Below are 15,325 nucleotides of genomic sequence, written 5' to 3'. Positions count from 1 at the left end.
ACCCGGGGACCGTTGAGGCCCGGCCACTCCCTCCTGAGACCCCCGGCCAGCCTGAAGGGCACTCTGCCTTCTTGATCCGGAGTCGGGACCAGATGCCCACAGGCCTCAGGGCCTGCCAGGACCCCCGAGGAGACCGCCACGGGCTGAGGTGAGGGGGAGCGTTGCGGGGGGGCACACTTTCCGGGTTGGGGGGTGCTGCCTGTTCCCTGAAAACCCCCGAAGCCCTGGCCTCAGAGGTCAGACATCTCGGGTTTCTCCGTAAGCTAACCCAGCATTTGTAGGTGGCGTCATTCCACAGACCCCGCGGGGCTCAGGCTGCGGCCGCATCCCAGGCCTGCTCTAGCTGGCTGGTGGGGGGGCACCGAGGGTCTGATCCACCCCTCCTCCCTGAAGGCCCCCCAGAAGCTGCCCTGAGGGCCCCGCATGCCCACCACCCTCCTGAGCCCAGGGCCAGGGTCTCAGAACTGTGCCCTCACCCCGCCCAGCGGGAACAAGCAGAGACCCCCACCCCCAGCTTGCTTTCAGCTCTTTTCTTTAATAAGGAGATGCTGCTCGTTACAAAAGAACAAATTGACGAGAGACCAGAGTCCGTGGGGGGGTGGGGGCACTGCCAAGCGGGGGCAGGGGGTGGGTGGGGGGCCTGTGAGGCAGGCTGGGGTCCCGGTGGGCCACACGCTGCAGGAGCCTGGGCCTGCCTGCCCTGGTCTGGGGGCTTCAGAAGCCGCAGCGCCAGTGCTGGGACAGGAGGGGTCGGGGCAGGACGCCCGGCTGCTCTGAGGGGTCTGGGGTCCATCCCGCCCACACCCCCTCCCCCAGTTCGTGGAGCGCGGGGCCCACGCCCCACCATGGCCTCAGCCAGTGCACCCTCTCAGCAGGGCCCAGGGAAGGGCCACCCTACCCAGGGGCTGCTGGCAGGAGCTGCCGTCCTCTGGGTCCCTCCCTCCCTCCCCAGGGGGCGGTGGGGCGGGGCTGGGTGCGGATGGGGGTCCCACCCCCCCCACCTCAGAGCAGCCACAGCTGCCCACTCCTGGGGTGTCCCTGCCCAACAGCAGGAGCTGAACGCACCTGTTCTCCAGCCCTGCTGCCCGCCGCCACCCCCACCCCCTCAGCTGTGCGTCCACCCAGGGGCATCAGGACCCGACCACAGACCCAGCCTCCAACAGCTCCCATGCATCCCAGTCGTCCCCCGGGGCCCCCACTGCCCACCCCCCCCATGTGGAGCAGGGCCGGGGGGACACCGCTGGGACCCCACCAGGAGCGCAGGACACGCATCTGTCCTCGGGATGCGGGGCAGGGGGGTGGCAGGCAAGCCCTTCACAGTGTCCTGAGGGGAGCTGGTCAGAGGGGCCGGGGGCTCTGACAGGGCGGCCCCGGAGACCTCCGTATGGCTTTTCAGTGGATCAGACAGCAGGCAGGGGAGCAGGCCACACACACAGGCCGCCAGGACAGCTCTGCCATGGACATGCACCAGCCGGTCAGGCTGGGCCCAGGCCAACTCCCCAGGCGTGGGGAGCTGGGGGAGACACGGACTTCACACACGGGGTCGGGGAGCAGCTCGGGGGTGTGATGCGGAGCTGGGCTCTGGGCACGGCCATGCAGCTGTTGGCACGGAGCCGGGGCGGGCGTGGGCAGGGCGGCGTGTGCATGGGTGGCCGCCATCGTGTGCAGCTGAATGCGCGTGGGGGCAGACGAGGCTGGCTTCTCAGGCTCCTGCTCTGTCTCCAGGTCACAGCGTCCCCTTCCCAGTCCTGCAGCTCGAAAATGGGTACAATCCCGGCGACCCGTCGTTGCCCCCAAGCCGGGGAGGCAGGAGTGGCCGCAGGACGAGGCTGCCCAACAGAGCACGGCCGCAGGTCAGTGGGTGCGGGGGCGTCCCGGCCAGCGCTGAGGGCGGCCTCACACGTTCAGTTACTGGTGGTTTGTCTGAAACTCACGTTTACCTTGGCACCTGGGCTGCCGGGCTGAGGGCGGCCAGCATCAGGCCCGGGACCCCTCCGTGTCGGCCACCACCAGGGCTCTTAGGTGGAGAGGGGGCCGCGGGGCGGGGACAGCCTCTCTGGGGGGGCCCAAGAACTAACCCAGACCCTGCGGGACCCGGGGGGGGGTCTCTTCCAACCCTGCTTACTGCGCCCCACCGCACCCCACCCCCGCGGGGACCCTGGCCCTCTCTGCTGCCGCCCCAAGGCTACCGCAGCAGGAGCTTGTGTGGTCTCCTGGGAGGAGGGGCTGAGGCTGTGCTGAGACCACCCCGCCCCCTACCCCCCACGCCCCTGGCCACAGTCGGAGGCCCTGCCCCAAGCCCCTGTTCCGGAGAGGCGAGGAAGCAGCCTGCGGCCCCGCTCATTTCTGGGGGCCTGGGTTTTGCGTGTCACTCTCAGCCCCTCTGTGAGAGGCACCTCTGCTACTTCCCTCCTGGCGACCTTCACTCCACGGAGGGTTAGGGCACCCACAGGCCCAGGCCAGGACCCTCAGGCAGAGACAGGAGCACGCGTGCGTCTCCCGCAGCCACAGGCCAGCAGACACGTCTGCTCAGACTGCTCCTCTGGGCCCAGCCGACCTGGCAGGCCCCTGTGCCCCCACCCTGCCCCTCAGCCAGCCCAGTACTGTCATCCAGCCCCAAATCCAGGCTCAAGACCCCCAGAGCAGCAGACGCATCAGGATGGAGGCCAGTCCTGGGGATGGGAGGGGTGAGAAGTCAGCCTGGGGTGGAGCCCTGAAATGGGGGGATCCTCAGGAAGCACCGAATCCCGCTGCTCTGTGGTCACCCAGTCCTGAAGGCAGGGCCGCCCCCTTCCCCCCCGTGAAGAGGGGCCCCCAGGACACAAGCCCTTGCGCACACACAGGGCCCCGGCGTCTTCCTCCCGCAGGAGCCTGCCGAAGACGGCCATCCGTCCAGGTGGGGGGACGTGGGCTGAGAGGGGAGCAGCTCTGGGCGCTTGGGGGCTGCAAGGGGAGGAGGGAGCCCACCGGGGGGGCGCGGGCTGATGCTCCTGCCCAGGCTGCGGGTGGGGAAGGAGGCTGTGTGCACACTGGACTCACGTATATATGGCTTTTTATCAACACTGGGGACGGGAGGTGAGCGGGGAGCCAGCATGGGGACCCCGGGGCAGGGACGGATGCCCTGGGGACCCAGAGAAGCCCCGGGGGACGACAGGAGGCCAGCCGGCCACTGGCCACTGCCCCCCCACCCCGCTCACCTAGGCCCAAGGACGGCCTCCTCGGGAAGCCCCCGGGTCTGCACAGACAGTGCTGCTCCACTGAGACTAAAAGAGGAAACTGGCGCTGGCAGGATGGTGGGAGACACCGCTCAGCTCTCGGCCCCATTGGGGGCCGGCACCCGCGCCTCCCACCCGGAGACCAGGGCTCAGCAGGCCCATCGCCCTCTCTCTGGGGAGGGGTCTTCTGTGTCTTCATGGTCTGACATCTCCCGTCCACAAGGTGAGCTCGCAGGACAGACAGACCCCGTGTGAGTCCGGCCACCAGCTCAGGTCCATGCTGTCCCCGAAACCAGCCCGAGGGGCAGTGACTTCTGCACAATCCAGTCTCCACGCCTGGCCTCCGAAGCAGCCACTCACGCACCCCCGCCCGGCCAGGAGCCAGAGCGTGGGCCCTGTCCAGAACCCAGCAGTGCCGCCGTCTCGGGGGGCCATACGCTCAGGGAACGGGAGAGGCTGCACTGCCAGCCGGGAGCACCGCCTCGGGGTGAGCCTGGGGTGCAGCTTCGCAGGAGTGGGGTGCGGGCATGCAGCGGGGACGGCTCCCGGGGTGGGCTGGGCAGGCCACGCCACCTCTGGGGGCCCTCCTCCCACAGCCGTTGGAGGGGAGGGTCCTTATAAAAAGGGGACGGGGCACGACCACACAGACGGGCAGGGCGCCCCACGGGGGCGCGGCTGAGGTGTCCGTGGCTCCGGGTCTCAGCGGCGGCCTGGCCGCAGCCCTACTTGCTCTTGCCCAGCAGCGCGTCCACCTCCTCCTCGGGCTTGAGCGAGTGCCACTGCGCGATGGGCCGGCGGGGGTTGGCCAGCATGTCGGACCAGTGTCGCAGCTCCGTGCCCGTCGCGCTGCTGCCCACGAAGATCTTCCCGATGGCCTCGTTCTTGCCCAGCTTGTCGTAGTCCAGCACGGTGACTACCACCTGCACCTTCTGCGGGGGGAGGGGGGGGAGGGTGGGCAGGAGCCCTCGGGCAGCGCCCCCAGCTCCCACCTCCTTCCGCCCAGCCGGTCCCGTGCAGCCGGAGGGGCAGACCCATCCTTGCAGAGTAACAAAGGCCATGCTAGAGAGGCCTGCCGCCCACACAAGGGGCAGCTCGGGAAGCGCCCGGATCCAGGCCCCAGGGTGGTGGCCGTCTGCCCGCCCACCCGCCCGCGGGGGTCAGCAGGGGGCCCCAGCCCCACCAGCCCTGCACCTGGATCTGCTCAAAGGGGATCTCGAAGCTGAAGGACTCGTTGAAGTAAGGGTTCAGGGTCTTCTTCTTCACCGTCGTCTTCTTCTTCTTGAGCCTCTTGCCGTTCTGCATCAGGTGGATCTTCACGTAGGGGTCTGTGGGGTGCAGCAGCCAGGCCCTGAGCCCACCCCGGACCGCCAGCCCGGGGCCAGGGTGGTCACAGGCGTTGCCCCTGTGACCCGCCGCAGCCTGGGGCTCGGTGAGGGGCTCGGGGCTCCTGGTGACATCTGTCCTGGGCAGGGAACACCTGGGACCCACCCCACCCATCCTCCGACCTGGGCCATGAGACACGCCTACATGAAACCGGCCTGCCCAAGGTGACTCAGGAACCCCGAGCACTAGCCGAAGACAGGGTGGTCGCTCAGCCCTCCAGCCTGGCAGAGCCCGCCCCTCGCCCTGCAGCCCCTTCCTGGGAGCGACCCCCACCTCCCTTGCAGCCTGAGGGCTCGGGTGCCCTGGGTGGCGGCCAGCAGCCCTGCGCCCACCTGAAAGGCCGCCCACGTCCATCTTCTTCAGGTTCTTTGCCTCCAGGATGCAGACGGTGAGCTTCCCGGCTGTGGGTACGTATCGCAGCGAGGTGCAGATGTCCCCCAGCTTCTCCGGCTGTCAGGAGAGCGGGGTACGGGCCATCTCAGCAGCACGGCTGACCCCGTGGGGCCTCGGGCCAGGGGCAGCCCAGCCCTGCCTGCGGCAGGCAGACACTGGAGCTGCAGGCACCATGGCCGGTGGTGCCCAGGAGGCTCTGGTTGGACATAGGGTTTGTGGGGTCCCGCCCGCAGCGTACGCTGTCGTCTTCAGAGCCCCTGGCACCTCCCATCTGGTGTCAGTGCCAGAGTGCAGGGACCTCGCGACCAGAGAGGAGGGTCTGTCTCTGCCACTGCCACGGCGTGGAGCCGAAGCGTCTCAGAGGGGGCCTTGGGGGCCAAAGCCGGCCACCTCCCCCATGTCCCGGTCAGGGTGCAACCCCGCACCCAGGGGCTGGTGCTCGGAGGGCAGCGTCTAAACAGAGGCTTTGTGCACAGCAGGGGCTCGTACTCGGTGAGTGTGTGAGCAGGTGCTGCAGCCGCTTCCGGGAAGACAAGCCCTGTGCTGAGAACCCGCTCAGACAGCGCGGGCCTTCGCTGCGGACACACGAGGACCCAGGTGGGTCACTGGCGCTAAGCGGGCAGTGGAGAGAACAGGAGCGCGGTGTCCCCTGCGCCTGCGGCCTCGCCGGGCGGCTGACCCGGGGGCCCGGCCGGCGCCGCCCCACGCCAGCCTCACCTCCTCCTACTCCTCGCCCCGACCCGCCTCACCTCCTCCTTCTCCCCGCCCTGCAGGTCTCGCCACTCCTCGATGGGCTGCCCCAGGTCCACCGTGTTCATGGGCACCTTGACCTCGCCGATGATGTCGTGCTTGGAGAAGCGGTCAAAGTCGTAGATGGCCATCACCAGGGTCTTGCCCCCCAGCTCCTGGTATGGCACCTGCAGGGCACAGGCAGGATGAAGGGGTCAGGGCAGCTCGGGGGCGTCCGGAGGCTGTGGACATCGCAGAGACTCGGGCTCTGGTCCCAACCGAGCTGTTCCGGGCCTGGATCATGGCCCGGGACACGGTCCGCCGTGCCTCCCGCCTGTCACCTTGAAGGTGAAGGTCTCGTTGAAGGCGGGGTTCAGCGTCTTCCGATGGACTTTGGTCTCATATTTCTTCTTCTTGTCTGGAAGGAGGAAGACCTTGACGTAAGGGTCCGAGGTGCCGCCCATGTCCAGGGCGGGCAGTTCTGCAGCCTGCAGGACGCCCACGGTGAGCTGTGAAGAGAGCAGGCACCTGTCAGCCCCCCGTGGGCGGGGGCCAGGCAGGATGCAGGGTCTCCATGCCGCAGGGAACCGAGTGACCCTGGGCCGCGCTCGCCGGGAGGTGGTGACCTGACCCCACACCTGGTTGGCCTGGAAGTCATAGTCCAGGGAGAACTGCAGCTTGCCCAGGTTCTCTGGCTCCTTCTCCTCCTCGCCCTCACCCTCACCCTCCGTCAGGCCCGTCTCCGCGTCATCGTCATCCTGGGGGGCTGAGAGAGCGGGGTGCATCAGGGACAGAAGGGGGGTCGCCCCCATGTAGAGCCCGCCCCGGTCCTCCCCGCACAGGACGCCACCCCAGACAACACGTACCAGGCGTGTGGGCCAGGCATCCAGGCCGGGCGCGTCCACAGGGAGAGGAGAGGAGACGGTGGTGAGAAACCCCGCAGCGCAGACCAGCCCGCGTAGAGCCGGGGACGCCCCACACACAGGCCCCACGCGCACCCGGGCCCCCACGCACACACCCTGAGGCCTCCCGGGCTCCCATGCACACACCCTGAGGCCTCCAGGCTGAGCCCTCCTGCAGTCCTCTGCACTGACTCCTTCAGCAAGAAACATCTCACACAACAAACAAGGGGAAGTGAGGTGCCCAAGAGGAGACACGGGACACCTCCAAGCCCTTTCCGGGCTGGGCCCCCAGGAGACGGGCGGAGAGGAGCCCAGTTCTCTGAGTTCTGGCTGGCCCGCTGGCCTGCCGGTGGGAACCCCAGATCCCCTGTCCCTTGGCGGGGCTCGCCCCGGACCAGCCCTGCCGGCAGAGCAGCCTGGCCCCGCCTACCCGGCCGCCCCGCCTACCCGGCCGCCCCGCCTACCCGGCCGCCCCGCCCACCGGGCCGCCCCGCCTACCCGGCCGCCCCGCCTACCCGGCCGCCCCGCCTACCGGGCCGCCCCGCCTACCGGGCCGCCCCGCCTACCCGGCCGCCCCGCCCACCGGGCCGCCCCGCCCACCGGGCCGCCCCGCCCACCGGGCCGCCCCGCCCACCCGGCCGCCCCGCCTACCCGGCCGCCCCGCCCACCGGGCCGCCCCGCCCACCGGGCCGCCCCGCCCACCCGGCCGCCCCGCCTACCCGGCCGCCCCGCCCACCGGGCCGCCCCGCCCACCGGGCCGCCCCGCCTACCGGGCCGCCCCGCATGTCCTTCATGTTCATGGCGTTCTTGGCGCCCTTGCCCTTCTCCTTCTTGTTCTTCTTCTTCTTGCAGCAGCACTTCTTGCAGATGCAGAAGCAGCAGGTGAGCAGCAGAAGGCCCGTGACCACGGCAATTGCGATCAGCGCCCAGGGGGGCACTGCCCATGGGGAGACGGGGTCAGCGGTGCCACCGGGCAGCCCACCCCCTCTAGTCGAAACCCAGATAGGCTCTGCCCATCATGACGCGCCCTGTGCCCCCGCCGTCACCACCCCCATGGGGCCCAGCCAGGCTCTGCTGAGACGTGACTGTGGCTCACACGGAGGATGGGACAGTCCTTGTGCAGACCTGATGGGGGGGGGTTGGGGCAGCCTTTGAGTGCAGTGCTGAGAGGGCTGAGCTCCTTAGTGACCTGGGCGGGGGGGTGGGGGGGGTGGCAGGGGCAGTGGGGCCAGCCCTCAGCTGCTCCCCCCAAGTCTGGACTTTGGGCATCTCTTCACTATCTTCACCAGGAATCTATGAAGCAGTGAGTGAAAGTCGGCCAGTTGTGTCCAACTGTTTGTGACCCCCATGGACAATACAGTCCATGGAATTCTCCAGGCCAGAATACTGGAGTGGGTAGCCTTTCCCTTCTCCAAGGGATCTTCCCAACCCAGGGATCGAACCCAGGTATCCTGCATCGCAGGCGGATTCTTTACCAACTGAGCTGTCAGGGAAGCCCCGGTGGGGAGGGGGTTATTTTCTAACAGAACTATTTCAAAGTGTAACTTCATCTTTAGGTTTCACCTTTTGAGTCTTCTAAGTTGTAAGAACATTCTGCCCAGGGAGGTGAGGGCACAGAAACGCCCTATTCCCTTCATTAGTGACAGACCCCTCTGCCGCCCCAACTACCCCCAGTCCTGAAGGGGATTGCCAAAGAATCCAGCCTAGAGCCCAAATATTAGGAGAGTGCGCAGCCGTCTCACCCCCCTGGCCCACCCAGCACACAGGGACACTCACGAGGCAGCTTGACTATCTCGTTGAAGAACCTCTCCTTGAACATAGCAAACATGTCCTCCTTGCCCTCGCCCGCTCCCCCGCTCTCTGTGGAGTTGTCCACTGGGCCGGCGGGCATGGTGGTGGTGGCAGGAGCCACCACAGGCTCCTGGTTCCTCTTGAAGATGCTCCTCATGGTGGCAGAGGGACAGCTGCGGGGGAAGGGGGCAGGGTGAGCACCCCAGAGGCCCAAGTGCAGACGGCTCTGCCCACAGGCTGCGGAAGGCTCTTCCAGAAGCTCAAGACTGTGGACAAAGGCCGTATGTGACAGACCCACAGCAAACATCCTCATGATGGTGAAAACCTGCAGCCTCACCACTAAAATCAGGACCAAGACAATGGTGTCCTCTCGCCACTGTTGCTCAGCAAGCAGGGGATGTCCCAGCTACAGCAGCTAGAGGAGAGCAAGAAATAAACGGAATCCAGGTTGGAAGGGAAGAGGCAATGCTGTCACTGTTCGCAGGAGACGTGACCCCATAGGAAACCCTCACAGTGAAGCTCACCTCCAGGTGATGTGACCCTATGCCAGGAAACCCTCACAGTGCCACCAGAAGACCAGTGAAGCTCACCTGCACAGAATTAATACACAGAAACCCCTTGGTCCCTATACATTAATAGCAAAAGAACAAAAAGAGAAGTTAAGAGGAAAATTCCACTTACCATTGCATCACAAAGAATAAAACACCCAGAGTGAACCTACGTGAGGAGGCAACAGACCTGCACTCGGAAAACTAACCCTGATGAGAGAATCGCAGCAACACGACAGACGGAGGGACCTCGTGCTCTTGGAAGAGTCAGTGTTGTCAGACGACCACACTTCCCAAAGCAATCTACAGATTCAGTTCCATGCAATCCCAACCAAATTACCAATAGCATTTTCCACAGAATTAGAACAAAAAAAATTTACAATTTTGGAACTTACAGAAACACAAAAGACCCTGAACTGCCAAGGCAATCTTGAGAAAGAAAAATCTAGGAATCAGGAATTCCTGAAGGAATCAGGCCCCTTGAATTCAGACTAAACTACAAAGCTACAGTCATCAAAACAATGTGGTGCCGGCACAAAAAAACAGAAACATAGACCAGTGGAGCAGGGCAGACTGCGGGATAAACCCACTCATATGGGCACCGATGGAGCAGGGCAGAAACTGCAGGATAAACCCACTCACCTATGGGCACCAGTGGAGCAGGGCAGAAACTGCAGGATAAACCCACCCACCTATGGGCACCAATGGAACAGGGCAGAAACTCCAGAGATAAACCCACTCACCTATGGGCACCGATGGAGCAGGGCAGAAACCGCAGAGATAAACCCACTCACCTATGGGCACCTCATCTTTGACAAAGGAGGCCGGCCAGAATATACAATGGTGTAAAGACAGCCCTCAATAAGTGGAGCTGGGCAAACGGGACACTTCTAACACCAAAACACAAAGTAAACTCAGACGGCTTAAAGACCTAAATGTAAGGCCAGACAACCATAAAGCTCTTTGAGGAAAACATAGACATAAGTTTGACATAAATTGCAGCAAGATCTTTTTTGACCCATTTTCTAGAGTAATAAGAATAAAAACAAAAGTAAATGAGACCTAAGTAAACTTTAAAGCTTTTGCATAGCAAGGAAACCATAAACAAAAAGACAACCTGCAAAATGGAAGAAAATATTTGCAAAGAGACTGACAAAGGATTAATCTCCAAAATATACAAATGGCTCATGCAACTCAATATAAAAAATTTAAAAAGGAGCAGAAGATCTAAACAGACATTTCTTCAAAGAAGACGTGCTGCTGCTGCTGCTAAGTCACTTCAGTTGTGTCCAACTCTGTGTGACCCCATAGACGGCAGCCCACCGGGCTCCCCCGTCCCTGGGATTCACCAGGCAAGGACTGGAGTGGGTTGCCATTTCCTTCTCCAATGCATGAAAGTGAAAAGTGAAAGTGAAGTTGCTCAGTTGTGTCCGGCTCCTAGTGACCCCATGGACTGCAGCCTACCAGGCTCCTCTGTCCATGGGGTTTTCCAGGCAAGAGTACTGGAGTGGGGTGCCAGTGCCTTCTCCAAAAGAAGACATACAGATGGCTAAAAAGCACATGAGAAAGCGCTCACCATCACTGATTATCAGAGAACACAAATCTAACTCCAGTTGGGCATCCCCTCGCACCAGTCAGAATGGCCAGCTTCAGAAAGTCTGCAAACTGAATCCTGGAAAGAAGGGAACCCTCCTACACTGTTGGTGGGAATGCAAATTGTTATATCCACTATGGAGAACAGTATGGAGGCTCCTTAAAATATCAAAAACAGAGCTACCATATGACCCTGAACCCCCACTCCTGGGCATTGACCTGGAGAAAACCATAGTTTTAAAAGATACATGCGACCCAGTGTTCCCTGCAGCTCTGTTCACAATGGCCTAAGACATGGAAGCAACCTGCACGTCCATCGGCAGTGGAGTGGAGAAGGAAGACACAGCACACACACCGTGGAATACTACTCAGCCCCGAAGAGGATGGACTAATAACCCTGCCGTGAAACCAGTGGGCCCAGAGATGGTCATACTGAGTGAAGTACGTCAGACAAAGACATCACTCGTGTGGACTAAAAGAAGCGGTACAGATGAACTTATTTACAAAACAAATATAGGCACAGATGTAGAAAATAAACATGGTAAATAAGGGGGAAGGGATGGGAGGGATAGGGAGCCGGGCTGACGGATACACACGACCGTGTATAAAACAGAAGGACCTACTGTATGGCACCGGGACTACTCCACACTGGGTAGGGACTCACATGGGGACGAATCTAAGAAAGCGTGGCTCTGCGTATGACATGTGAAACGCCTGAAACTAACATGATGCTGTAAGTCAACCTCAATAAAAAATTTTTTAAGCCTTTTTTTTCCGACTTAATCCCTTTAAGTTCAAGGATACTTCCAGCAGTAGCAACACTGGAGCAGTGGCACCCACACGACCACCCCTCGGCCGGCATGTGCCCCCAGGGCTGTGCAGAACCCCCCTTAGTCACACACACACCCCCATTTCACAGAGGCAGAAACAGAGCCTGGGCACCCCCGCACTCACCCAGAGCACGTGGCTTTCCCGAACCCCATTCCACCCGAGCACCCCGCCCAGGGCAGGAGGCAGCTCACAGCGAGAACGAGCCGTCCTCCCGGGCCCACGCCGGCGCCCAGCACCCCACCCTCCAGACCACCCTCGGCCCCGCGCCGCAGGCCCCATCAACACCCGCCCAGGGTGGGGTTCAGCCTTTGGTCCAGGAAGGTGGTACCCACATCCATCCCTGGAGCCGCTCCCTCCCCGGGCTGAGTCAGGGCCTCTCGCCAGCCCTGCACCCTCCCCACAACGGCATGTTAACTTCCTGTCCAAGCGAGTGTGACTCTTCATGACCCCATGGACTGTGGCCCACCAGGCCCCTCTGTCCATGGGATTCTCCAGGCAAGAATACTGGAGTGGGTTGCCATGCCCTCCTCCAGGGGATCTTCCTAACCCAGGGATCAAACCCTGGTCTCCTGCCTGCAGGCACATTCTTTACTGTCTGAGCCGCCAGGGGGCTGCTCGTTACTAACAGCAGTAACTCAGGTGTATGGGGGAGGGAGGAGAGTTGGGTGACATTCCTCAGGACCCTGCCTTCCACGGACAACTCATGTGTCTTTGGAAGATCCGCAAAGAATTCTTTTCTGTGTTTTGTGTTGAGACCATACTATATATAATTTGAATGCTAAGTCGCTTCAGAATCACGTCCGACTCTGCGACCCTACAGACTGCAGCCCACCGGCTCCTCTGTCCATGGGATTTCCCAGGCAAGAACACTGGAGCGGGTCCCCATTTTCTTCTCCAGGGGATCTTCCTGGCCCAGGGATCGAGCTTGTGTCTCTCCTTCCTTGGCAGCGGGTTCTTTACCTCTAGTTCCATCTGGGAGTGAGGTATTCTGCATTTTTCATGTAAAATTTTGTCCCAAGTATTTTCCTTTATCATGACAATCTTCCTTTCTCACTTAAATAGCTATGTAACGCCCAGCCCGACAGTCACACACACCCCACTCGTGCAGTCATCCACTGTCGAGCTTGGCTCGTTTTCAAGTTCTTGATGCTAAAGTATTCTTGTGATGGTCTTCATTTAAGGTAATGATCTTAGGAGTTTTTCAACTCTGCTCCCCTCCCCTCTCCACCAAGCTGTTTCTGCTGCTCAAAATAGGCCCCCTGAGGTCAGGTGGGGCGGACATGACATCCGCCTGCCCGGCCACACCAGGCAGCCAGGGGGGCACCCCTGGGGATCCAGGTCATCAGACAAGCAGCACAGGAGTTTTACAATCCCCCTGCACCAGGGTCCTGCTGAGGGCACAGTTCAGAGCCCGCGTCCTCGGCGGAGGCCGCGCAGCCACCCCTGGCACCCCGCGTACTCGCCGTGAGTTCGGCCAGCTCCTTCCATGCTGGTCAACAGCCCCGACCTGGAGATGCGCCCTGAGAGGCAGGTGGAGACCCCGGCCCTCCACAGCCCCTGCCCTGGGCCCTCGCCCCTACCCCGCCGTCCGCAACCCTGCCCCCGACTCTGGAGGCTTAGCTGAAGGCAGTTCACACCCACGGGATCCACGCACTCTTCCTTTCCTCCGGGGGGGTTTAGTATATTCAGAGGGTCGTGCAGCCATCACCACAACCCAGTTAGAACGTTTCGCCAAAAAGAAGCCCCACTTCCTCACCTGTCCCTCCCCACTCCCCCTCCTCCCAGCCTGGGCAACCCCTGAGCTGTGTGTAGACTCCCCTGTTCCCACTTCTCACACAGACGAAATCCCATGACACAAGCCCGGTGTCCTGCTTCTCCCACAGCACAGCGTCGAGGGCACCACGTGGAGCCGCCGTCAGCGCCTCATTGCTCTGTGGCCGAGGAATATTCCTCCGCACCGGTCACACATTTATCAGTTTATGGACATCGGTTATTTCCACCTCAGTTTCCTGAACAACGCTGCCGTAAACCTCTCTGTGCATGCTTTCATTTCTCTGGGATAAAAACCCGTGAGCGGAGGTGCTGGGTCATATGGTAACTACATTTGACATTTTAAAGAACTACCAAACTTCCCGGAGCCACTGGGGAGATCAGTGTACAAGTTCCTTAACAGACTAAAAACCGAGTCCCCACGTGGTCGGGCACTCCCGCTCCTGGGGAAACATCCAGACAAAACTTTAATTCAAAGATGCACGCACTCTGCTCCCAGCGACGCTACACACTGTGGCCAAGACGCGGGAGCCGCCTGGGCGCCCCGACGGGAACGGCCAGGGAAGACGCGCTGCACGCACACCGCACACTCAGCCTTCACGAAGAGTGAGCTGACGCTACTTGCAGCAACGTGGGTGGATCAGAGATCACCGGAGTGAAGCGAGTCAGAAAGACGCCATCACCAATGTGACATCACATGCCACTCACGTCACATCTGAAACAGGACACGAACCGATTTACAAACGGAAACAGACTCACGGGACGCAGAACAGACTTGCGGCTGTGGGCGGAGAGGAGGGAAGGACGGGAGCCCGGGGTCAGCAGGTGCAAACTATTCCATACAGGGCGGTAAACGAGGCCCTCCTGTGCAGCACGGGAACCACATTCACATCCCGTGATGCACCGCAACGGAGAATATTTTACGGAAGAATGTGTGTGTGTGCGCGCGTGTAACTGAACCACTTTGCTGTACAGCACAAATTAACACACTGTAAATCAACTATACTCCAATCAATTTCTTTTAAATGGCTGCACCGATTTACTTTCCCGCAGGCGCTGCCTGAGCGTTCCGAGCTCTCCACACCCTGGGCAGCACCTGTCGTTACATCCTTTTGTCTACGGCTATCCTAGTAGAGGTGACGTGGCATCCCGCTGGGCTTCCGATTTGCATTTCTCTGATGACTAATGACACCAAGTTTCTTTTCACGTGTTTATCGGCCACTTGTATGTCTCCTTCAGAGAAATGTCTATTCAAATCCTGTGTTCATGTTTTAACTGAATATTTCTTTTTATTGTTGAGTTGTACGAGTTCTTTGTATGTTCTGTACCAGCCCCTTTTCAGACGCGTTCTGCTCTCATTTCGCGGTGTCTGCTCTTTCTTTGACGGGTCCTTTGATTTGGATGATGTCCAATTTGTTTCTTTTATGGCCTCTGCTTTTGGTGTTGTGTCTAAGAAACCATCACCCAACCCAAGGGCACAAAGATTTACTCCTAGGTTTTCTTAGCGGAGCCATGTGCTTCTAGCTCCTACATTCAGGTCACAAAGCACTCTGAGTTCATCTCCATGAATGTGTTTTGTGTGTGGCCCTCCATTTGTTGCAAAGACTATTATTCCCCCACTGAGCTGTCTTAGTGCTCCTGTAAAATATCAACTGACCATAAATGTGCGGGTTATTCCTGTGTTCTCTGTCGCATTGTTTCCATGTGCCAACACCACGCTGTCTTAATCACCGTGTAAAGTATTGTTGGTTCTGGGGGCGGGGCAGTGGTCGGCTGCGGCTGCCGCCGTGCAGGATGTGGGTTCCAGGACCAGGGATCACACCTGTGCCCTTCGGTGGAGTGCAGAGTCCTGTCCACTGGGCCACCAGGGACAAGTGCCTGTCGTTAGCTTTTTTAATTAGACAGCGTGAGTCTTCCAAATTTGTTCTTTAATAAGGTTGTCTTGGTTATTTCGGGTGTCTCCATACAGATTTTAAGGTGTGCTTGTTTAAAAAAAGATTGCCATGTTCATTTCTATTAAAAAACAAGCCATCTGGGATTTTGACCGGGACGCACTGATCTGCAGGTCAGTGTCGGGAGTATCTCCACCTTAACAACAGTGTCTTACAGCGTCCTTCCCTTTAAAATCTTCTGTAATTTCTTGCAATGTTCCCTTTCACTTTCCAGCATA

General features: G+C 60.7%; 1 protein-coding gene and 1 long non-coding RNA gene across 4 annotated transcripts in view; one reads left to right on the top strand and one right to left on the bottom strand.

Annotated features, from left to right (window-relative positions):
* Positions 1-515: 515 nt before the first annotated feature.
* Positions 516-15,325, bottom strand: part of SYT2 (synaptotagmin 2) — an 87,752-nt gene continuing 72,942 nt past the window's right edge. For 2 of the 3 annotated variants that reach the window (XM_027565856.1, XM_027565857.1), the window contains exons 2-9: positions 8,399-8,586; positions 7,393-7,559; positions 6,359-6,478; positions 6,062-6,229; positions 5,741-5,908; positions 4,931-5,048; positions 4,407-4,540; positions 516-4,144 (exon numbers count right to left, since the gene is read on the bottom strand). In XM_027565856.1, coding sequence (XP_027421657.1) covers positions 3,938-4,144; positions 4,407-4,540; positions 4,931-5,048; positions 5,741-5,908; positions 6,062-6,229; positions 6,359-6,478; positions 7,393-7,559; positions 8,399-8,570 — 1,254 coding nt within the window. In that variant the 5' untranslated portion in view covers positions 8,571-8,586 and the 3' untranslated portion in view covers positions 516-3,937. Of the gene's footprint in view, positions 4,145-4,406; positions 4,541-4,930; positions 5,049-5,740; positions 5,909-6,061; positions 6,230-6,358; positions 7,084-7,392; positions 7,560-8,398; positions 8,587-15,325 lie in introns of those variants that run through there. The other variant, XM_027565855.1, reaches the window with a different exon arrangement.
* On the top strand, positions 5,043-6,237 carry LOC113906988. Its single transcript, XR_003515053.1, has 3 exons — positions 5,043-5,588; positions 5,765-5,899; positions 6,146-6,237. It is a non-coding gene; the product is annotated as an uncharacterized LOC113906988 (long non-coding RNA).

This window comes from Bos indicus x Bos taurus, chromosome 16, assembly GCF_003369695.1.
Source record: "Bos indicus x Bos taurus breed Angus x Brahman F1 hybrid chromosome 16, Bos_hybrid_MaternalHap_v2.0, whole genome shotgun sequence".
Lineage (NCBI taxonomy): Eukaryota > Metazoa > Chordata > Mammalia > Artiodactyla > Bovidae > Bos > Bos indicus x Bos taurus.
Note: the sequence above shows the minus strand (reverse complement) of the source record. Positions and strands in the feature narration are given on the sequence as shown.